Here is a 23,657-nt window from a genome sequence, read left to right on the forward strand (position 1 = left end):
AATAGAGAGAATGCCTCATTTGGCCATAAGGAAGCAAGCCCAGCCAGAGCAGACATCAGCCTCTGTACAGCTATACCCATCCTTTGGACCACCAGTGTTCCATATGTGTGTGCCCAAGCTACACCTGGCTCCAAATTATTCCTACCTTTGTGTATTCTTTCTAGGGATGGCATAATTTATTTGTGGAAGAGTGCATCCCATTTTAATAAGGGGAATGTTTCATGGCTACTTTTCTTACTGTGTTATTGCATTAAATGCCTTTTCATGAATGAGAATTCACAGAAACAGGGTATGAACTGATGTAAAATGAAAGGATGCAAAAGCAGACAAATCTGAACTCTGGCTACAGGAATGTAAATTAAGACAGTGTTAAAAGGAAGCCTACATCTGAATAGTTTGTAATAGACAATCTTGATCCCAGCAAACAGATAATGAAAGCTCTTTCTTTGAGAGTCAAGGGAATATGGGGCATCATATTGTGTACATTTTTAGACATCATTTTGTCTAAAATTTTGACTTTGCTATTTGTCTTTGTTGTTCAGTCATTTCAGTCATGTCTGACTCTTCATGACCCCATTTGGGGTTTTCTTGGCAAAGATATGGGAGTGGTTTGCCATTTCTTTCTCCAGACCATTTTACAGATAAGGAAACTGAGGTAAAGAGAGTTAAGTTACTTGCCCAGGGTCACACAACTAGTGAATATCTGGGACCAGATTTGAACTCAGGAAGATGAGTCTTCCTAACTTCTTGCCCAGCACTCTATCCACTGAGCCACTTAGCTGTCCTGTCTTTGTTACAAGAATACTCTTGGTAAAGATGAGTGATCTAGAGAAGGGTGGGAGCATATCCAAAAATTTCTATGATGTAAAAATAAAACGTATTTTAAAAAAACATGCACAGTAACATTGTGCGACCAACTTTGACTGCTTAGCTCTTCTCAGCAATACCCTGATCTAAGACAATTCCAAGATTCATCGTGGAAAATACTATCCACATCCAGAGAAAGAACGTTGGAATCTGAATACAGATCGAGGCATACTATCTTCTCCCTTTTTGTTTTGTTTTTTTCTTTCTTGTAGTTTTCCCCTTTTGTTCTGATTCTTCTTTCACAACATAACTAATGTAGTAATATGTTTAAAATGATTATATATGTATAACCTCTAACAGATTACCTTCCAAATTGGGGAGGGACAAGAGGAGGGAGGGAGAAAAAAATTTGGAACTCAAAATGTTTAAAACTATCTTTACATGTAAGTGGGGGAAAAAGCAATAGTGTGGCACTCTGAGGATGCTCATAAACATCGGAAATAAGAAAAAAACCAGGAGAATTGGTCTTGATTTACCCTTGTGTAAAGAGAGATGTCAAGCAGGAGGGGGCGCTATTGCTCCTTTGCATTTCTTAAAAGAGTGATTTCCTCAGTAGTCTAAACTGGAGTTAACCCATATTAAAACACTAATATAAGGAACAGAAAGACATTGTGCCTAGGCGCTAATCCAGCATAAAACATCTCGTTTGAGGTAGATACATTTTAGATGGGTCACACATAAATAGTAATTCAGTTCTCATGAAAGAAGGCTAATAGTCTCTGATTACATTTTTTCTTATGCTGCGTGTTTGTCCTTTGTTGCCGAAGAAGACCATGCGGTCAGAGAAATAATGACATGACTTGCACTTGACTTTGTTTTGAGGGAGGGAGGGCTGTGCAGGTCACCAGCCTCACTTCTCCTTCAGAGCCATCTGAATCCAGTGACCAGATATTCATCAGGATGACTGGAGATGGCCCAGGATGAGGCAGTTGGGGTTAAGTGACTTTGCCTCATCCTGGGCCATTGGCAGTCAGGGGCAGCTGGGTGGTGCAGTGGATACAGCAGGAGTCAGGAGGACCTGAGTTCAAATCTTACCTCAGACACTTGACACTCACTAACTACAAACCAGAAGGCTAAGAGCATTAATGAAAAGAGTATTCGGAATGCAAGTTATTTCAGGTCTTTGAGTTTCAGTTTCTTCACCTGTAAAATTAAGTGGTCAGACTCATCCTTGAAGGTCTTTCCAGCGCTGATTTTGTTCTAGTGTTCTATGCTGGATGAAATAATCTCCCTAAAATGAGGCAATTTCTGATTCTGTAGGTTCTGACTACCATGAATCATGAAGCTGTCATGAGAGGACCTCCACTTTTCCCTTCCCCTCTCCACCATAAAGGTTCCCTAAATTCCTATTATACCACTGAAAAAAACCTCTGCCTCCTGTCTGAGGCCTGATCTCCCAAATTGGGAAGAACTATAAATCCCAAGGTTTTTTGTTTGTTTGTATTTTGTGGCCAACCAACTCCTTGCCAGAGGTTGCTAAATTCAGATCATAGGATTAATGATTTGACGGGACCTTGGAAATGTGTTGTATTTCTTTCTGATGGCTTTAGTACTTAATACCCCCTAAGTGGGAGTACAAATGAACTCTTGGGAGGAAAGGCAAGCTGAAAATTCTCAGAGGAGCACTGAAGATTAAAGTTGGAAGCAGCCTTAGGGATCATTCAGTTCAATCATTTCATTTTTAATAGAACAAGAAACAGATTGAGAGAAACTTGACCAAAGACACACAACATGTAAAGGATTCAGTCCTAGCCCTAAATCTTTTGGTTCCAGTTTCAGTGTTCTTTACACTTTTGACGAAGGTTGACAATAGTAGGGTTTAGGAGAATATAGGGTCTGCAGCCTAGTAAAGGCTTTGAGAGGAGGAGAATCAGAATCTATTGACCACATAGGTCTCACTCCATCTCACCCTTAGTTCTGACAGTACTCAAACAGTTGCTATACAGAGAGACCATAAAACACACTTTGAGCCATAGTGAAGCATCATTGAGTTACAATGGAATGGTTTACTGGCAGAATAAAGCAATTCACATCAAAATTGCTTTTTTTAAAAAGCTTATTCATGTATTTTTAAGTCATTTTCCCCATATATTGCCCTTGCCTTTCCTCTTTTAGACACGTTGAATTTGAGATGTCTGTAGGAATCTAATCTGAAATGTTCAGTAAGTGGTCGATGATCTGGGACTGTAGCTCAAGAGACAGAGAAAGGCCTTTCCCCCAAGATGGTGCTGAAGGTGAAGAGGGAATCAGTTGTCCCTCACCAGACAGAAGTCAACTCCAAGGCACTGAGGCCCAAGAAGGCAGCGTTGGAGTGTGTCCATAGACACAAAAAGACCTGAATATCCCCCATCTTCCAGCAACGCAAGACACTAAGACTTCAGAGGCAGCTTAAATACCCTCGGAAAAGATCTCCTCAGAGAAACAAGCTTGATCACCATGTTATCCTTAAGTTTCCCTTGAGCGCTGAGTGTGCTATTGAGGACAACATCCTCATCTTCAACGTGGATGCCAAGACTAACATCCATCAGATCAAGCAGGTGGTAAAGAAGCTGTATGACATCTATGTGGCCAAAGTCAACACACAGATCCAGCCTGATGGAGAGAAGAAGGCCTATGTCTGACTTACTGTAGACTATGGTGCTTTAGATGTTGCCAACACATTAGAATCAGTTGTATCCAGATATCCCACTCCACCTACAATAAAATGTTTTTCATAGAGAGAGAGAGACAGAGACAGAGACAGAGACAGAGGGAAAGAGGACTGTGTACCTAGAAATTGGGATCATCTGCAGAAAGATGATAATTCTCAAATAATAATTCTCATGATGGAAAATGCTATCCACACCCACAGAAAGAACTGTGGAGTCTTCTTTCACAACACGACTAATGTGAAAATATGTTAATATAATTGTACATGTAAAGTCTGTATCAAATTGCTTGCTTTCTTGGGGAGGGCCATGAGAGATGGAGAAAAAAAAATGGAACTCTAAGTCTTAAAAAAGTGCATGTTGAAAACTATCTTTATATGCAATTGGAAAAAGTAAAATATGATTAAGTGGGGGAAAAAAGGAAAGATGACAATTGAGCCAGTGAGAATTGATACCAGTGGATTTCATACCAATGGATAATTGAACCAATGAGGTCATCAAGTGAGATCATACAAAACAAAAAGAGAAGAGGGCCTACAATAGAGCCATGGGAGATACCCATCGTTAAAGAACATCACATGGATGAAAGTCCAACTAAAGAGGCTGAGGAGTGGTCAGAACTAAGGGAAGACCCAGAGATGAAAGAGCATTAAGGAAGAGGAGGTGATCAATAATGTCAAATGATACAGAAAAGTCAAGACAGATGAAGATTGAGAAAGGGTCATCAGATCTGGGAATTAAGATCACAACTTTGGAGAAAACTGCTTCAGACAAATGATGAAATTGGAAGCCAGATTTGCAGAGGTTTTAGAAAAGAATCAGAGGACAGAAAGTGGAGGCACAGAGTGTGATGGCTTTTTTAAGGAGCTTAGACAAGAAAGGAAGAGGAAATAAAGGAATATAGCTAAGAGGCATGGTAGGACCAAATGAGGGGTTTTTAAGGACGGTGTAGGAGAAAATGATATGAGTGTTTTTATAGGCTGCAGGGAAGGAACCACTAATTTGGGAGAGAAGATAAAAAAGAATGGGGATGAAAGTGGGAGCTATCTTCTGGGGAAAATGAGGTGGTGGGATCAAAAGTACATGTAGAGGGACTAGCTTTGGTAACGATTACCTCTTCATCAGAAGCAGAAATGAAGGAGCAGATAGCGAGTGATGATGTCAAGTGGATGTATGAGAAGGGAACCTCAATTTTTTCAGTGAAATATGAAGTGAACTCCTCAACTGAATAGGTACAGACAGGAAGTGCTTTGGGAGACTTGAGAAGAGACTAGAACATCTGGAACAGGTCACTGTAGGTGTAAAAGAGTCTCAGTTAGGGAGGAGTAGGTCTCCTGACTGTTCCATAAATGAGAGATGCCATCTCTTGTCTCCAGGAGTTTTCTTACTGTCCCCCATGCCTGGAATGCTCTCCCTCATCCTGCACTGACTACTGAACTCCCTAGCTTTAAGGGCAGCTGAAATGCCACCTTTTCTAAGAAGCCTTCCCCAGTCTCTTGAGTCTAGTGTCTTCATGTTGTTAATTATTTCCTATTTATGTTGTATGTTACTTGTTTTGTATATATTAATTTTCATGTTAGATTATAAGCTTCTTGAAGGTAGCGACTGTCTTTTGCCTCTTTTTATATCTCTAGCACTTAGCACAGTACCAGACACACAATAAGTGTTTAATACATGTTTGAATACTGGTTGAATAGAAGAATTGTCTTGTTGCAGTGAGGGTCCAGTTGAGATTAGGAAGCGTATTTGTAGGTCCTTAGCTTCCTGCTAATGTTTTTAGCCAGTCCACAATTATAAACATTCAGTTTCATTGTAGTCTGTAAGAGACAGCACTAGAAATGGCAATTATTCCTTCAAACAGTAGCCACGTCTACAAGTTGGTGTTTAGTTCTTAGGAGCCTAGATTTTAGAACTGGAAGAGATTTTAAAGGTGAGCTAATACAACGTTTTTGTTCTAGATTTGAGGAACTGATGCCAAATAGGTAGAGTGACATTCCCAAGATTACAAGTTAGTAATTAGGAGAGCTAGAATGAAAAGTCCAGGTCCTCTGACTCCAATTCCAATATCCTTTCCACTGTGCCACATTGGGGATACCACTTGAGTCATTCATTGTTGACAAGATCATTGGCACAGTGGCTCGCACTTTGTAGTTAACAGCATCTTCTTCACAGTTCTTTGAGGTCAGTAGTAAGTTTTATGAAGCCCATTTTACAAAGAAAGAAAATCACCCTCAGCAAGGTAACTCAATCATGATCCATTTAGAAAGTGTCTGAGCCTGAAATTGCATGTAGGAATCTCAATTCCAAGACTAACCCCACATCTACAATACCACAGCTGTACAAAATACAGGGCAGCTAGGTGGTACACTGGATAGAGCACTGGGCTAGGAATCGGGAAGACTCATATTCATGAGTACAAATCTGGCTTCAGACTCTTATTAGGTGCATGACCCTGGGCAATTCCCTTAACCCTGTTTGCCTCAGTTCATCATCCGTAAAATGGGCTGTAGAAAGAGATGGCAAACCACTCCAGTATGTTTGCCAAGAAAACCTCAAAAGGAGGTCACTAAGAGTTGCACATAACTGAACAACAACAACCAGACAACAGCTAGGTGGCATAGTGGATAGAGGACTGGGCCTGGAGTCAGGAAATTCTGAGTTCAAAACCAGCTTCAGAACTTACTAGCTGTGTGACACTGGGCAAGTCCCTTAACCCTGCTTGCCTCAGTTTCCTCATCTTTAAAATGAGTAGAAGAAGGAAATGGTAAGCCATTTCAGTATCTTTGCCAAGAAAACCCTAAATGGGGTCACAAAGAGTTGAACATGACTGAAAACAACTAAAAATAACAAGAAAAAAAATCTTATGATATTTTCTGAAATAAATAGGGCTTATTTTTCTAAATTTTGATAAATCTAGATCTAGATAAATCTGGCCAATGGTTCTGAATGTCTCTCTAAAATTTAACTTTGTTAGTGGCTAGAGTCAATTGATATGAGCTCAGTTAGACCCACTATGACACGTTTCTCACTGAAGTCAAGGCCAAGACCAGCCACTGTTACATTTGATAGCATAATGGGCTGTAGTGATACTTCCCCCCTGACAGAGCACTGACTGTGGTTATGAAAAATGGCTATTCCAACTATGAGTGTTTTCGGGCATTCTAATTTGAGGACTTAAGCATGGAACACCAACCTCAAACTACTAGAAACATTATATTACTCTACAGAACGAATATTGTTGAGTTAAGGAAGGGGAAGAAACAGTAATGGAAGAGGACTCAGCTGCTATATTATGGGACTATCTTGAGTCCTGGGGTGCTGTCTATGACTGGAAGGCTGTCTTTATCACGACCTTTCTGGTAATTGCTTTGGAACTACTCCTTCTGGAAATATGTAGGACTTGCCAGAAAAAGATTTCAAAAAGAAAGGTCCAAAAGGAGAGCAGCTCAGATTCTTTGAAGGTAAGTGCAGGAGAGGAAGTTTATTTCATTTTCTTCAACTTTTTAACGAAACTATTTTGTTAACCACTCATATCAGATATCATAGTCTGCATCCTTTCTTAAAATTTGTAATTTTGTCATTTTTTTACTGATATATTTTATTTGACTCCATCACTTAACTAACAAGCAACCTGTCTCCGACCCCTTTCAGGTCCATACCAACCTACCATAAAACTAGAAAGCAATTAAGCAAATTAGTTTGCTTTTCTAACCTATAACTTTTTTCTTTGAAATAGGAGGAAGAAAATACTTTTCTGAAAAACTTGGGATATGGTAAATATGATGCCATTTTAGTAACTTTCTATTTGATATAAAACATGCCCTAATTGAGATATTCCATTAATTGATTTTCCCCTCTGTTTACCTATAGAGCACTGGCCACATACCCAATTGCCTCCCAAAAGAAAGTAAGTGAAATATCTTGGCATTAAGATATATTAGCTATTCTTTGTAAAATCTTGGGTTTTTTTTTTCCCAAAAACGTTTCTTTTTTTTTGGATGCCATTTTAAAGAGAATTTGCATGTAATTTTAAAAATGTTTAATATATAACATAAGAAATAGCAATTATAAGAATAATGCCCTGCGTAGCTGTACTACAACTTTAAAAAAATCAGCCTATTTACTTTTTTTTTAAAGAAGAAAACAGTACCATTACTTTTTCAACACTTTCTGAGATGATTTGTTACACTGATTTTTCAAACATCTAAATTTATCCCACATTGAAACTTCTACCCACTGATCCTAGTTCTGTCTTCTGGTGACAAGCAAACCAAATCTAATTTCTTTCCTACTTGACCATCCTTCACATATTTGAGTATAACTATCATTTCCCTAAGTCTTGCCTTTTCCAGGCTAGACAGTCCCATTCATTCAACCAGTTTTCATAAGAAGTTCAACTGATCTTTCACTATCCCATTTCCTATCTTTCTGTACATTTTCTAGTGTATCCATGTCCTTCCTAAAATGTATCAACCCAGAACTGAAAATAATACTGCAGATAAGGTCTGATCATGGTAGAATAGTAGAACTTTTTTAGTACAAGACACTCAGCTTCTTTTAATATCACTTACTCTTACCGAAGTGGTGTTAGTTGCTATGTCTCATATTAACTGCATTTTACCAAAACAGGAGTCATAGAGGCATAGCGGCACAAAGAGGCAGAGCATTAGCCTTGGGGTCAGGAAGAGATATGTTCAAATCCCATTTCTGAAACTTACAAAATGTGTAACCAGTGTATATTTCCCTAAGCGTCAGTTTCTTCAACTGTAAAATGCTTATTAATGATACCTGTATAGTGCCTAATTCACAGAATTATTGTGGAATTCAAATAAAATAATGTGCTCAAGATGCTTTTGCAAACTTTAAAACAGTATACAAATAGAAGTGGTTACTATTAAAATACCCAGATCTTGTCCATATAAAATGCTACCTAGACATACTTCCTCATCTTTTGCTTGGTTTTGAATTCCACGCAAGACTATATTAATCCTATTTGTTTCTATCCTAGTTCCTTTAATTCCAAACACAGCACTCTTCATGTTGTACCACGTTACCTCCTTGAATAGACAATAGAGAACAGAGAAGTGACTGACAGAATAATAGGGCCAAGTAATGTCAGAAAAATTTAGGAGGAAAGATGATCATTTTAATGTTAGATATGTTTAATCTTCAGTGCTGGGACTTGGAGAAAAGTTAGCCTGGCGATGTCAATTTGGCAGTACCTCAAAGTCAAAGTTGTAGAAATAGATGACATCACTAAGGGAGAGGGTGTAGAGCAAGGAAAGCAGGTGGCCAAAGAAAGAATCACTAGGAACAACTAAGTTGTGGGGGTGATGAGAACCAGCAAAAGAGTTAGAAATTAAATGCTTAACATGGATAGGATAATGAAGATAGATTATCAAGGAAACCACAAGAGGAATAGAGAGAATTAAGGAGGAGGGGTTGTTCAACAGTATCATATGCTGCAGAAGGTCAAGGAAAATAAAGACTGAGAAAAAGACTATTGAATTTGGCAATTAAGAGTTCATTGGTTACCTCTGAGAGATTAGTTTAAGTAGAATGAAAGGGAAAGAAGCCAGATTTGAAATATGTGGATAGTGAGGAAATGGAGACAATAAGTACAGATAATTAGTTGAAGATATTTTATCAGTTAATGGATGAAAAGAGATAAGACGGCATGATCACTTTTCTCATTTCGCTTTAATACTACTACCACTACTTTACCAACCAGTTCTTTGTTATTGTTCAGAATGAACCATCTCTGTCTTCTCAGAAAGACAACTGGGAGGCAATCTAGCCATTGGATCTTGCCAACTTGGGCCTCTAAACAACAGGAGGAGTGGGATTGGAAGAGCCATCTTGGGCTGTCAAAAGACAACTTTGGCAGCCAGGAAGCCATCTTCTTTGTCTCTGACCTCCCCCCCACCATGCCCAAGACCAGGAGTTCTTAATCTTTTTTTCATATCATTAATCCCATTTTTTGGCAGCTTGGTGAACCCAGACTTCTCAGAATAATGTTTGTTCCCTACATTTATAATCAAAGGAAATACTAGCTTTTGGTTAATAATTAGTGAAAATAAAGATAAATTTTTTTTCTTCATTCAAGTTTTTAAAGATACCCTTAAATCTAAGAATTCTTTGGTTTCTGTGGACTTCAGATTAAGAGTCTCTGCCTTAGACCCATCTCTCCAGCTGATTCTGCATTCTCTGATTTATCTCCTTCCTGGACTTCTGCTTGGATAGGTTTCTTTCTTAACCTCATTCTCAACCTCATTCTCATCACCACTACTTTTTCTCTACCTTTGTTGTCACTTCCCTTAGACGTGAGAAAGTCTTGGCTCCCTAACCTCATGTGATCCTTGCCCACATCTGGAAATCATCCCAGATTAAGGGGGGTTTGAGGAAGGATCTGCTGCCTTTTATTTGCAGGGTTTTTTCCCTCTTAACATCCCTTACTATCTGAAACATTTGTACACAACCTTCTTGTGCTATGAAATTTTTTAACCCTGTCATTGACACAAGCAAAAATCTGTAGGACATAACATTTAAAAATAGTACTTTAGATTAATTGGGAGGGCAGAGAACAATCTGAAGTAGTGAAAAGTTAAAATAAAACATTATGAAAGGAAGTATAATTCTATTACTTCCATTGACTATTTTGGAATGTAATGTAGATTTTTTAAAAAAATGTTGTACCAAGTATTACGGTCCTCATTTTAGAGACTCTGTCTAGGCTCTAACTATTATAATACCCCAAAACAATGTTTTGGGATCCTTACATATCTAGTACACTGGGGATATGTTATTAATACTCTTGGTAGGAGGATTCTGGTTATTGGGTTACTAATATTCAGGCAGTATACTTGGTCTCTCCAAAAAGTGAAGATATGTAGGACAACCTTTGCTATCTTCCCAGATTTTGAGAATGGGATAAGAAACTCAGCAGATTCTCAAAGCCTTCATTAGTTTATCTGATTATGTTTCTGAGAATCATGCATCTTTTGTAGTTAGAGAATAGTATTTATAAATTCATATCTTTATGGAGAATTTATACAAGTATCTCTATCTTCAAACAAATGGCATCTTTACCTAGCACTTTCAAGACTTATAAACTGCTTTACCTACATTTTCTCTTAAGATCCTCACAACTTCGTGATAAAAAGAAATCTGGGCATCCTCATCATCCTCATCATCAGGATTTTACAGATGAGAAAACTGAAGTTGAGAAACAGTTTGTAACTAACCCGTCGTCTTCAGCTAATAAAGGAAATGTCAGAGAGCATTTGAATCTTGGTCTCTTCTGAATCTAAGTCCAATACTATATCATGTTACTTCTCCTATTTTTGTGTAATGTTGTTCTCTAAATGGGTTGCTCTACATTTGTCCTGATTGAATTTCAGTCCCTTTATATTTATTTGCCCAGTGTTTTAACTTGCTGAGGTCATTCATTTTTCTGGGATGCTACACATGCCCACGTAACATTCATCTGACAGACATTCAGGGTAGTTGATTTGGTTCAAGGGATTGTGTCTTTAATAGTGATGATAAAATTCCTCATTGCTTCACAAACCTTAAATTTCTATATTAAATTTCTACATTAAATTAATTTTCTATATAAATATCATCACTTTCCTTCATGGTTAGTGGAGTTAGATAACTACCTGTTACTCACAGATCTTACGTTAAGAACATACAAAAAAAAATTTCTGAAACGTATATGAATTCCTTGTACTGAGAGCTCTGTTATTTGTATTTTTTTCTAAAATGTGCAGGATATAAGATTAAATCACTAACAAATTAATTGGAGGCAGAGGCCAATGTGAACTAGTGATAAGTTCAAATAAAACATTATGAAAGTGCCTTTTGTTATTTTCTCCTATATGCAATAACTCAAACTAGTCTAGTGGTTCAGCATTTACTCATTCTTTCCATCGGTGGCTTTTAGAGATCCTTAAGAACTTTGTTTTAATGAATGATTAATATTTGATATATCAACTGTTTCCCTGGTGTAGTAAGAAATACACTGAATTTAGAATAAGAAGAATTAGTATTAATTATCAGCTCTTTGACTTATTAGTTGTGTAACTTTGGGAAAACATTTGGCTTTTCTATAGCAGAGTGTGGATTTGAACCTACGTCCTCTAGAGCACCACTCTGGAAGACAGGAAGATCTGAGCTCAAATCTGCCCTCAGACACTTACTAGCTGTGTGATCTTGGGCAAGTCACATAACTCTCTCTGCCTCAGTTTCCTCATCTGTCAAATGAGCTGGAGAAGGAAATGGTAAACCACACTAGTATCTTTGCCAAGAATACCCCAAATGGGGTCACGAAGAGGCAGATATGACTGAAACAACTCAACCACCTCCACCTCCACCACCTCTAAATACAATGCTCTGGTATGCTGTACCATGCTAATTCTTTTGGATTGAGTGCTACTCTTGGAGTTAGGAAGATTCGAATTGAAATTATGCCTCTGCATTCACTAGCTCTGTGATCCTAAGCAAATCACTTATCTTTTCTGAGCATCGATTTCCTCATCAAATGAGAGAGGGTGATACTAGATGATCCCTAAGGTCCCTTCCAGATCCCCAGGCTCTCTCTCATAATCTCTTCTGAACATTGACCAACCGTATTTGTAGTTTCTGCCAGGCTTTGACTATACTTGCCACTGTCTCTAGCTTTCTAGTCCAGTTTAAACCTTTCCTCAAGGAAGACCAGCCATCACCATGTAGTTTTCAGCTCTTTTGGAAAAGACAGATAATTTGGCCTATGGTCAACAAAACAAAGAAAAAGAAAAAAGAAAAATCTCCATTCAGATTATACTACTTCATGTCTTTAATCTGAGCTCTGAAATTTCCCATCTATTTCAGCAGGATATATATTCTCAGGTTCAGGAAGTTCTTTTAGAACAAAGAGCAAGATCCTCCCAGCTAGTGAATGCCCCTTGGCTTTAGGCACCTTTCTTCAGGTTCTTCCTGGGGAAAATTCTTGAATCAGAGACCCCACTGAAGACTTATGTGAACATTCAATAGATTTTCCAGATTTTTATCTCTGGGCACTGAACTATAAACCTAGCAATGGCAATTTGTCCAATAACTACCCAACAATTCTGAGGTTCAATGTTCCCCACTTTTCTTGCCCTGAACATCTTTCATTCTCTTACTTAGATGAGTACAGGGAGAAAAGCAGAAAGAGATGATATCCAGTCCAAGGGCAATGTCATCATTCTTACTGTTCAGCTCAGAGGCAGTCACTTAAAGCCTGAAAGGAGCTTTGCTCTGTGTCCTTATGAGTTATACAGACCTTTATGGTAAAAAAATATTCATTATCTTATTCAATCCTCATAATAGTCCAATGAGGTAATTATTAGTGTCTGCAAAGTGCTATAAAATGGTTATCTCATGGGGCATCTAGGAGTGCAGTGGACAGAGAACTGGCCTGAGAGTCAGGATGACCTGAACTCAGATCTGGCCTCAGATATTTGACACTTTACTAGCTGTGTGACCCTGGGCAAGACACTTCACCCTAATTGCCTCCCCCCAAAAAAGCATTTAAAATATTATCTCAATTGATCCTTACAACAATTTTAGTACATATTGCCCCTAATTTGCAGATGAGGAAAAAGACACACAGAGTTTATGGTGACTTGCCTAGGATTATACAAGTTAGTAAATGTTTGAGGCAGGATTTGGATTCAGTAAATGACTTATTGAAAGTCATTCAAGTGACCTAACTAGAACTGAAATCATAGATCTTTCTGAGAACAAATCCCTTTCTCTTTCTAGCTCAGAACACTGCAATTTTCCACTAAAATTCCTTTCAGAATGTTTAGTTATTGTGTAATAATAGCTCATGGGCAGCTAGGTGGCACAGTGGTTAGAGGGCCAGTCTTGGAGTCAGGAGAACCTGAGTTAAAATCTGGTCTTAGACATATGCTAACTGTGTGATCCTGGGCAAGTCACTTAACCCTGTTTGTCTCAGTACCCTCATCTGTAAAAGGAACTGGAGAGGGAAATGGCAAACCCCTCCAGTGTCTTTGTCAAGAAAACCCTAAATGGTTTCATGGAGAGTCAGAAACAACCGAAATGACTCAGTAGCAATAAGACCTCATGTTTGTAAAGTGTTTTAAAAGTAATTAAAAACAAGATTTCTGGAAATAGGTAGTACAAGTATTATTATATCCATTTTACAGATGAGAAAATTGGGAAAAATTGGAAAATTGGAAAAAATAGAGAAATGACTTGCCCAGGGTAACATAGCTAGTCTGTATCAAAGCCAGAACTTGAACCAAGAATGGCAAGAAGGATATAGTATAAAATCTGGTTCTTCCTCTTTCTATTGTGTTGTCCAAAATTTGTTATGATCAAAAGAAACTATACAGTAGGCTTCTTGAATATAATCTGAAAAATCAAATTCTATCTAAACCTCAACCTGTGATATAAAGTAAATCTGAGTCAAGGATCAAACTCTAATTTCAATTTACTACACCTTCCTTCTTTCTCATTCTAAGTCTTAACTCCTATAGTTTTTGAGGGAGGAGGGCTGTAATTCTCCTGTGTTTTTTTGTAAGACTTTACTATCTTGTTAGGGAAAAAATCTTGAAAATTTAGAAAAATAATTTCTTTTACCTAGTCAACTAGTTTGTCAAATGAGTAGCATGTAGTCGAATAACTAGTAATGTAGCTTAGCTCCTTGCTTTGATAATTTTTTTCTTAATCAGGACATATCTGAATTAGAAAGAAATATGTGCTAAGTGTGACACTTTGTACACATTCTTTATTTTCTCACAGTCTTGGAGCTTTATCAAGGAGTCAACTTCTATCTTCACTTGACCCCTACAATACAGAAGACATTATTAATGAGATGCTTTCAACTTCATGCGAAACATGGTCTGGTACTAGTGATAACGAAAGCCAATTGAGTTGGCCTAGTGGCAGTGGAAGTCGGCTGTCTTTTTCAAGTGAGGCTATTTCATCTTCTTCATTTCTAAATTCAGTACACAGGAAGCCCCCTCACAACCATAGAAGATTTTCTCATTTTATGTTTGAAACACTACCATTTTCTTCAAGAAAACTACTACCAATAAGGAAAATGTGTACAAATAAAAATAAGAATGTACGATTTTCTTCTGATCATAACTTTTTGAGAAAATCCAGGCTGACAATAGAAAATGATGACCTAGATTTGACACCATGCCCTTCAGCTCATTTATACCTTCCGAGAAATCAAATTAGGCTTCTAGAAGAGAATTTGAGAAATCAAATCCCTTCAAAATCTCAGCCGATAATAAAGATTAAAACTACTTATCAAAGCTCACACTTTGCTAAATTGAATCAAGCACCACTGTACCCAGAAGAAGAAGCTTCTGGTAAAAGAGAGAAAATACTTCAAGATTCACTATTTCACTACCACGATGATATTGGCTCCAATGTTTGCATCCATCCTCAAGGTTTATCCCAATCTGAAGTTTCAAACCAGACTGAAATCCCAGGCCAGGCCCAAGATGAAAACAAGATCCAAAATAATATTAATATCCAAACTTCAGTAAAAGTCCAAGGTTTGTCCAAGTTCCAAAATGCTTATTATGAAAAGCAGGAAAAGTTCACTACTAACTTTTTAGATGAAAGTCCACCAATTGTATCTCTGACAAGAGACAAAACAATAAATCCACACTTATTAAATATTATGGAGAACCTAAACATTCTAAATCCAAAGGAGGAGCATCAAACATATCCAACAGTGCCAAGTGTATCTATTTCATCTCAAACAAGGCACAAAAGTGGAATATGTCCAACAGACCTGAAAAGTACAATGAGACCCAGAGTTATGAGCCTCAAGGCAAAAAAACCATCCTTTTCACAGCTACTTAATATCACAGGCTATGGTACATTGGCCAATAAAAAGAAACTGGAATGGAACATTGCAAAATCACACAGTAGTTTTGAGATGACTCCGTGGAACTTCTTGCCAGATTCAGCCCTGAAAATTATACAGGCTTCTGTGCCCAGGTCATCTTTTGGTATTAGTATGGTAAAAACAAAGAAAGATATGCCAGGAGTGACAAAAGTCAAGTCTCCTCCAGCGGTACAGAGCAAAAAGACAGCAGAGAAAATATCATATGCACAACCACATGAAAAGATGCCTCGATCAGTGGAAAATAAAGATAAATTTAAACAATCAACAGATACCACTACACTTAATTCAGAGTGCTCAGACAGAAAAACACAGAAAAGTAAAAACTGTGGTATGATCAGAGGAGGATTAACTGTGGGCAACAAAGAAAATAGTTGCCAACCATATACAAAGAAGATAGAATTTCTTTCTGTAGAGCAAAATGCCCAGCAATCCAAATATGTGCATCAAACTATTTTGAATTCCGATTCTTGTCCCAAGAAGTTTTCATTTCAACCTGAGAAGGCAAAAAAAATAAATGATGCTACTGATCCAGAGATTTTTAAAATGTCAGACTCCCTGGGAAAGAAAATACCAAATAAAGCTGACATACCTGAGCATGATTGTTCCAGATCTGGAAAAAGACTTAAATTGTTTATTTCAAGACAGAAGACCCTGCAGCCAGGAGAAGTATTAAAATCTTTTCTCCGTTCTATTTTTGCCCCTGTCAAGTCCCCATTTCAGAGTGAAAAACAGAAGAAAAGTGAAAGTTCAGGAGAGGGATTGGACAGGATAGTAGAAGATCAATCTCAAGAATCAGAGACATCATTAATTGAAGTCGAGTGTGAACCTCTTGTTGGCTCAGAAAGGGTTACCAGTATCCAAATTGTTCCCTCTCAAGAAGACAGTTCACTAATTAAGGCAGAGTTAGTGGAATGTGATTGCCCAAGAGATTCTAGGACACAGGGAAGCTATGCAAACCAGCAAGAATGGTTTACTACCAAGCAGGAGGGGCAGCAGGATCAAAAATGTTTACCACTAACCATTTCAAAAACCGAGAGTGCTATTAAACCCTGTCTACCTCTACTTGAACAGGCATCAGAAGAAATCTTGGAAGACTCGAAAAAATCATTCTGCCCTCTAAGTTGTGAAGAAATCAAAGGATCATTTGAGAACCACATAAAAGTAAAAGACATTTTACAGTCTATCTATACCACTGTTCCCCATCCCTCTCAAATTAAAATCAAATATGTAAAAATAATGGAAGACAAGAACAATTCAGTATGTATACCTCTAATTTGTGAAGAAATCAAAAAGTCTGAGTCGGGAGTAGAAACTGGTGTTGATTCCGAATGTAGCAATGACACCATGCCCAGCCTACGTCCAAATACAACAAGAGTGCAAATAGTGGCAGACATTAAAAATACAATTCCTTCTCCAGAAATCAAAGGGTCTGAATCTTGTGGAGCAAGTGAAATTGATTCAGATCTAGTCAAATCAAATACATGTCTAAATACAACTACAGTAGAAACAGTAGATCTTAACAATTCAATGTGTTGCGTTCCACTTTGTGAAGAAATCAAATTACATCTTGAGACTCCGACAACGTCTGAAGACTTTTCAGAATCACATATTGCTTCCATGCCTTGTCCATGCTCGACTGCAATAGTCCATCCAGTGGAAGACATAAAAGGGACAGTGGCTTCTCTGGTTGGTGAAGAAATTCAAAAGGCTCCTGATGACACCCCAAAATCTAATGATATATGTTGCAGTTCATCGTCAGTTGAGCCAAATTCATTGACTTTAAATTATGAAGAAAAAACCAAAAGATTCCTAGGGTCCCACAAAGCAAAAAAAGGTATTTTGGAATCTATATTTACCTCTACACCCAAAAAAAATCCTAGGAAAATGAAAACTGTACAAGTAATAGCAGACATGAGCAATTTAATGTGTCCTTCAGTTGGTAAGGAAATGCAGAAGTCTGTTGAGAGTCCCGTTGTCCTGGAATGTTCAGACACTTCTGTTTCCCTTCCCCTTGAAGTTAAAAAGAAGTCAGTACAAACTCTAGAAGATGTGAAAAAATCAATATGTTCTCCAATCTGTGATGAAATCATAAAGTCCTTAGAGTCTCATATCACTGAAGCAGTCTCAAATTCCATAGATGCCTCCACACATAGTCCATGCACCCTTAAAAGGAAATCAGTACAAGTGGTGTTGGATTTGAAAAAATCGTTGTTCTCTCTTCCAATTCCTGTGGCAACCAAAAGGTCTCTTGAGTCTTACAAAAAAACTGGAGGTGTTATGAAATCTAGAGGCACCTCCATCCCTGGTCCACTTCAAAAGAGGTTATCACAATCAGCATCAGGCATGAAAAATCCAGCATTTCCTCCTCCAGTCTGTGGAGAAATGCAGAGTTCCCTAGAGACTCACGTAAAAATTCCTCTTGAGAGGAACTGGGAAATTGACAGAAAAACACAGAAGGTTCCACAGGAAGGCACATTTCTAGGGAAAGAGGGTCAAGAACAAATTGTGGCAGGTGTAACAAAAGAAATCCAGGTCTCCACACAACCTGGTGGGAGAAAGAAAGCTTTTCTGAAGGCCAGAGGCACTGTAGTAGCTGGGTACTTCAAATCGAAATTATGCTCCATCTCAGTTCTTGATAGACTCACTGCTAATGAAAAAACAAATCTTATTTTTCATTTCCAAAAAAAGAGACTAGAATTGAAACAGGGAAGGATCCATACAATAGTAATTGAATCTTACCAAAAATTACCATCTCTCATCAAGCCAGGTATTTCCAAAGAAGCTCACAGTGATAGGCGAGTATTTCCAAGGTGTAGAAAATTAAACTTTATGTCTCAGGAAGAGGTTGATTCCCTGGAGATGAACTTAAAACACAAGTACCTGATGTTTCTTTTTGGACTCCCTCTTAATAGCCAGAGTTCATTAAAAGAAATTATCCCAAAGGCCACAACTCCAATCCCTTCAATGATCTACCAGAAACATAAAGCTAAAAATATTGAAAAAAATATGATAGTAATTAAAAGAGAAGTTAGGGAGGAATTAGAATCACACATCCGTGAAAAACAGAAACTTGGTTTTCCAAAATCAGTGAGTCCTCTTCCCCAAAGTTTCATCCCTAGTCCTCCAAAAAGCATTTGTGGTCCAGAAGAAGGAAACACTGTGAAAAGAGTCATCTGTTCACTTTTCATTGAAGGTGAAACAAGAAGGAGTTTACCATGCCATCTGAGAAAAATGGCAGCTGAGAAGAAGGACAGCATTCCCTCAAAATTAATGAAATGTGAGAATGCAACAAAAGAATTATGCCCTGTCAGCAGTATGAAAGCAGTGATTGTTAACAAATTAAATGTCACAAATTACATCAATGAGAATATTAAACAAGCTGTGGAGGTCAATATGCAGTTAAGGCTAAATCAAAAAGCTTCATGCACACCTGCTGGAAATAAGAGAGGATCACTGCCTCTAGTTTTCCAGAGATTCACAGTCAATGATTTAAGAAAGCTTGCTACATATTTTTTAGTGAAAACACTGGAGGTCAAAATGAACATGATTCCTGGAGTAGTGGAAGAATCCATTAAAATGGTAGAAAATCTGGTCCAAAGAAAACCTCGATTAGAATCCGTTTTTCCTACTAGCAAAGTCACAAAGCCAAGGAGCACAAAATTGCCATTCATGGAGCCTAAGTCTCTTCATCAAATAATTCTTAATTTACAGCACAAATGTCTTATGTTTCTCTTGGGGCTTCCTGTTGAGACACTGTCCCCCAAGCTGGCTATGCCTTCCAAGTATCTGCCTAGACCTAAACTCCATAAAAAAAGTAAGACTGTAAATGGGAATGGAATCCAAGTTCGCTTTTCCATTGATATGGAGAAATTAGAACGACACATCTCTTTCAAAAAGCAGAACCCCTACAAAATCCCTCCATCAATTATTAAATTACTAAAGTCATTTATACTATCTGTTTGTCCTTCTGAATACATTCCTATAGCAATGGATGACAGGACAATTTTGGAAAAAGCCTTTTCTCTGAATTGCTCCAGCAATATCCTTGATTCTCAGTGTTTAACACAGAAAGATAGTGGTGAGCCTTCCTTGAGAAAATGTGATTTATCTCTAGGAGAAAAGAAAATCAACGAACATTTAAAAATATCTCCAAAGTTGACTAAAACTGTTCCTGATCCTCCAAAAGATGCACTAACAAATATTGATAACTCTGAGTACTCAAAAGTACCTTGTCTTCAGAAAGTGGAAATTTGTCCTGAGCCTCAGAAAAGCAAATATAAATCACCTACTAAACCTAAGAAGACAGAATTTGTCGTTGCTCAGGAAAACAGTGACACGGTGTTGGACTTACATGAAAAATCACTTGAGAAGACTGAAAATGCTCCGGATTCCTCTGAAATCTACTGTGAACATTCAGCTTCTTCATCTGAAATTTGTGACATCTTTGAAACTAAGAGTGGAGTTAAAGCAGTCGCTGATAACTGTAGTGTAAAAACCTCATATCAGAAGACTGAAATTACCTTTCAAAGTCCAGAAAATGTCCAGAGATCTGTTGAATTAAAGACATCTCCACCTCACCCCAAGAAAACAGTGGAAGTAGAAATGCCTTTCCAGACACCAAATGTGATCTTCAGGACTTTTAAAAAATCCTGGGAAAATGCACCTTTATCAGATGGTGGTCCTTTAAGGTCGGATCAGGAGGAAATGTATTTTGACATTCCATTTAAGTTAGAGGATTTCAGTTCTTTGGACCAACTCAGCAAGACAAACCAAGTCAGGACCGAAACAAAGTCATTTTGCCAGAAGAGAGATTTAATTCCTCAAAGTATTCAAATTTCTGGAAGTCATAGCTCCCTTATAACACCTTGTTACCATAAAGCTCATCATCAACATAGAAAAAAGAAATTGTGCCCTAAAATTCATTCTCCTTTCTGGACATCTGATCGTTCATTAGAAACTCAATCCATGCCATATTCATTATCTAGAGAAGACAAGCTTTCAAGGAAAACATGGAGTCATGTAAGCTGTCCATTGGCTTCCCTAACTGACTCAAGCATCAAACTGAGATTTGAAACAGATGATGGGAAAATTATTCTGAGTCTGGAAAATAAAGATAGACAGAAGACCAATGTTGATCTGCCCAAAGAGAACACTATGAAACCTGACCATTCTTGCAATTTTACAGAGAGTAAAGAGACACAGAAAAAGCAAGAGAAAGTATATGACTCTGCTTTAGAAAGTCCAGAGTGGCATTTCTTAAATAAACCTAAATCAATTTTAAAACATCAGCAGGAAAATGACCATATTCATTTAAGGAGAAAAAACACCCAACCTTTTTTTTATGCCTGCACATCAGCAGATACTCCAGGGAATAAATCCAAGACCGTTCGCTGGAAAATCCCCCAAAACACCTCTGGACAGAGTAAGTTTAGAATTCCCTTGGTAGCAAAGTTTTCAAATCCAGAGAAAATATGGAGTTCATCAAAGAAGTTTTTGGAGTCAGTCTCAGCACCCTTTAACTTATGCCCAGTCCATCAAAAATGATGTGAATCAGATCTAGACCTCTCATTGATGAGAAGTAAATGCTGTCAAATTGTGAATGAATAAAACCATGTAAAATCCATTTCCCTTCACAGTGGAGTGTTTAATATATTGATTGTACAAATCACATGTCCAGTTGATAGTGGGGGCTGATGAGAAAGACTTTGAATCTGGGGTTCACAGACACATTAGAAGAAAGAAATATGATGTTGGAATGCCTTCTTGGGAGTTTAGATAATTCTGGTACTCTAGTGGATACTAGTTTACTCTGAATTGGACTAAAGCCACAAAATGCCCATTAAATACCATCTGCTATTGATGACATTTTCCATCCCTGAAATGAGTCAAACATCTAAGTGAACGGCAAAGACTGTAATTGACACAGAGTTCATGTTTAAGCCAATTTTGTGTTTCTGTGTCTTACTTGAAATGTTCCTTGGAGCCTTGGTCTCACTGGTGTTTGTTTTCTGTTCCCTGATGTGGATAAAGACCAGGCCATGCCATCTCATTCTATGTGATTGGCAGTTCAGTCTCAATAAATCCTTTCTTGAGCTAACCTTATGCTGAAGCCTTTCTTTGGTTAATGTATTATTTCACTATGCCAGACTCATGCAATCCTTTTCCCTCGTTTCACACTAGCCCCTTTTTTATTTTTCTGGTTATATATGCCACTGGGATTAGTAGGACATAGAAGAAGGACATAGTAGAAAAGAGCATTGGGTTTTTAAAATTTATTTTCCCCCAGTTACATGTAAAAAAATTAAGATGTTTTTAAAACTTTGAGTTCCAAATTTCCTTTCCTCCCTCCCCATCTCCCCACATTGAAAATGCAAGTAATTCAGTATAGGTTATACTTGTATAATCATGCAAAACATCATCTCCAGTCATCCTGATGAATATCTGGTCACTGGATTCAGATGGCTCTGGAGGAGAAGTGAGGCTGGTGACCTGCACAGCCCTCCTTCACTCAAAACAAAGTCAAGTGCAAATCATGTCATCATTTCTCTGATGACATGGTCTTCTTCGGCAACGAAGGACCAACACATAATACTCATGTTGTGAAAGAAAACATAGACCAAAAAATTCAAGCAAAATAAAGCAAAAAAAAAAGCATGTTTCGATCTGTATTCAGACACCATCAGTTCTTTCTTTGGGAATGGATAGCATTTTTCATCATAAGTCCTTCAGACTTGTTTTGGATCATTGTGTTGCAGAGAATAGCTAAGTTATTCACAGCTGATCATCTTACAATATTGCTGTTACTTTGTACATAGTACAGTTCACTTTGCATCAGCTCATGTAGTAAGTCCTTCCAGGTTTTTATGAGAGCATCCTGCTCATCATTTCTTATAGTACAACAGTATTCCGTTATAATAACATACTACAAATGTTTAGCCATTCCCCAATTGATCTGCACTCCCTCAATTTCTAATTCTCTGCCCCCAGAAAAGAGCTGCTATTAATATTTTTGTACACATAGGTCCTTTTCCTTTTTTAAAAATCTCTTTTGAAATACAGACCTAGGCCAAAGGGCAAGCATGGTTTTATAGTTCTTTGGGAATAGTTCCAAATTGCTCTACAGAATGATTGAATCATTATATAAATTCCCCAATAGCACATTAATGTACTTTACCAACAATGCGTTAATGTCTCATTTTTACTGCTACCCCTCCAATATTTGTCATTTACCTTTTCTGCCCTATTAGCCAATCTAATAGGAATGAGGTAGTACCTCAGAATCGTTTCAATTTGCATTTCTCCAATAAATAGTGAGTTAGAGTATTTTTTTATATGGTTATAGACAGCTTGGAATACTTCATTTGAAAACTGGTCATATCTTTTGATCATTTATCAATTGGGGAATGTCTCTTATTTTTATAACTTTGACTCAGTTCTCTGTATGTTTGAGAAATGAGACTTTTATTGGAGAAACTTACTCCACATTTTTTTCCACATTCATTATTGCTAACTGTATTTCCCTCTTTCCCCCACCTCCACCCCCAGTCTATTTTATTCTCTCTCTCTTCTTTCACCTTGTCCATCCTCAAAAATGTTCTGCTTCTGACAACCCCTCCCCCAATCTACTCTCCTTTCTATCATCCCTCTCCCACTTCTCTTATCCCCTTCCCTTCTTACTTTCCTATAGGGCAAGATTTCTATACCCAGCTGAGGTTATACATTACTCCCTCAATTATACTAATTGACTATCAGTCAATTCTGATAAGTGTGAAGTTCATTCACTCCCCCTCACCTTCCCCTCTTCCCCTCCACTATAAAAATTTTCTCTTGCCTCTTTTATGTGAGATAATTTACCCCATTCTATCTCTCCCTTTCTCTCTGTCACCACATTCTTCTCTCATTACTTAATTTTATTTTTTAGATATCATCCTGCATATTCAACTCACAACTGTGCCCTCTGTATTCTCCTTCTAAGTATCCTAATAATGAGAAAGGTCTTATGAGTTACAAATGTCCTTTTTGCATGCAGGGTTATAAACAGTTTAATCTTATTAAGTCTCTTGTGATTTTCCTTTACTGTTACCTTTTCATGCTTCTCTTGAATCTTGTATTTGAAAGTCACATTTTCTATTCAGCCCTAATCATTTCATCAAGAATGCTTGAAAATCCTCTGTCTCACTGAGCATAAATTTTCCCCTTGAGGGATTACACTCAGTTTTTCTGGG

The 23,657-nt window shown here is 37.7% G+C and overlaps 1 protein-coding gene and 1 long non-coding RNA gene across 3 annotated transcripts in view; one reads left to right on the top strand and one right to left on the bottom strand.

Annotated features, from left to right (window-relative positions):
* The window catches only part of LOC140512703 (uncharacterized), a 36,438-nt gene extending 19,657 nt beyond the window's left edge, over positions 1-16,781 (bottom strand). The window contains exon 1 of the long non-coding RNA XR_011969884.1: positions 16,700-16,781. This is a non-coding gene — a long non-coding RNA (uncharacterized lncRNA). The remainder of the gene's footprint in view (positions 1-16,699) is intronic.
* CCDC168 (coiled-coil domain containing 168) lies at positions 6,547-21,055 on the top strand. Of its 2 annotated transcripts, none has more exons than XM_072622018.1 (4): positions 6,547-6,976; positions 7,252-7,288; positions 7,386-7,422; positions 10,654-11,000. In XM_072622018.1, exons 1-4 carry the CDS (start codon positions 6,782-6,784, stop codon positions 10,817-10,819), a joined length of 435 nt encoding a protein of 144 aa, XP_072478119.1. In that variant the 5' UTR covers positions 6,547-6,781; the 3' UTR covers positions 10,820-11,000. The 2 variants fall into 2 exon arrangements, with proteins under 2 accessions (XP_072478119.1, XP_072478118.1); XM_072622017.1 differs by lacking the exon at positions 10,654-11,000 and adding an exon at positions 14,307-21,055 and having other exon boundaries at positions 6,560-6,976.
* The last annotated feature ends 2,602 nt before the right edge of the window (positions 21,056-23,657 follow it).

Source organism: Notamacropus eugenii, chromosome 6 (genome assembly GCF_028372415.1).
Source record: "Notamacropus eugenii isolate mMacEug1 chromosome 6, mMacEug1.pri_v2, whole genome shotgun sequence".
NCBI classification, from domain to species: domain Eukaryota; kingdom Metazoa; phylum Chordata; class Mammalia; order Diprotodontia; family Macropodidae; genus Notamacropus; species Notamacropus eugenii.

What these genes read in the sequence shown, in the direction of transcription:
- CCDC168 (XM_072622017.1), top strand. Translation starts at nt 6,782, where the DNA reads ATGGAAGAGGACTCAGCTGCTATATTATGGGACTATCTTGAGTCCTGG. An exon ending in GCAGCTCAGATTCTTTGAAG is followed by an intron (nt 6,977 to 7,251) that starts GTAAGTGCAGGA and finishes TCTTTGAAATAG; the next exon opens with GAGGAAGAAAATACTTTTCT. An exon ending in CAATTGCCTCCCAAAAGAAA is followed by an intron (nt 7,423 to 14,306) that starts GTAAGTGAAATA and finishes ATTTTCTCACAG; the next exon opens with TCTTGGAGCTTTATCAAGGA.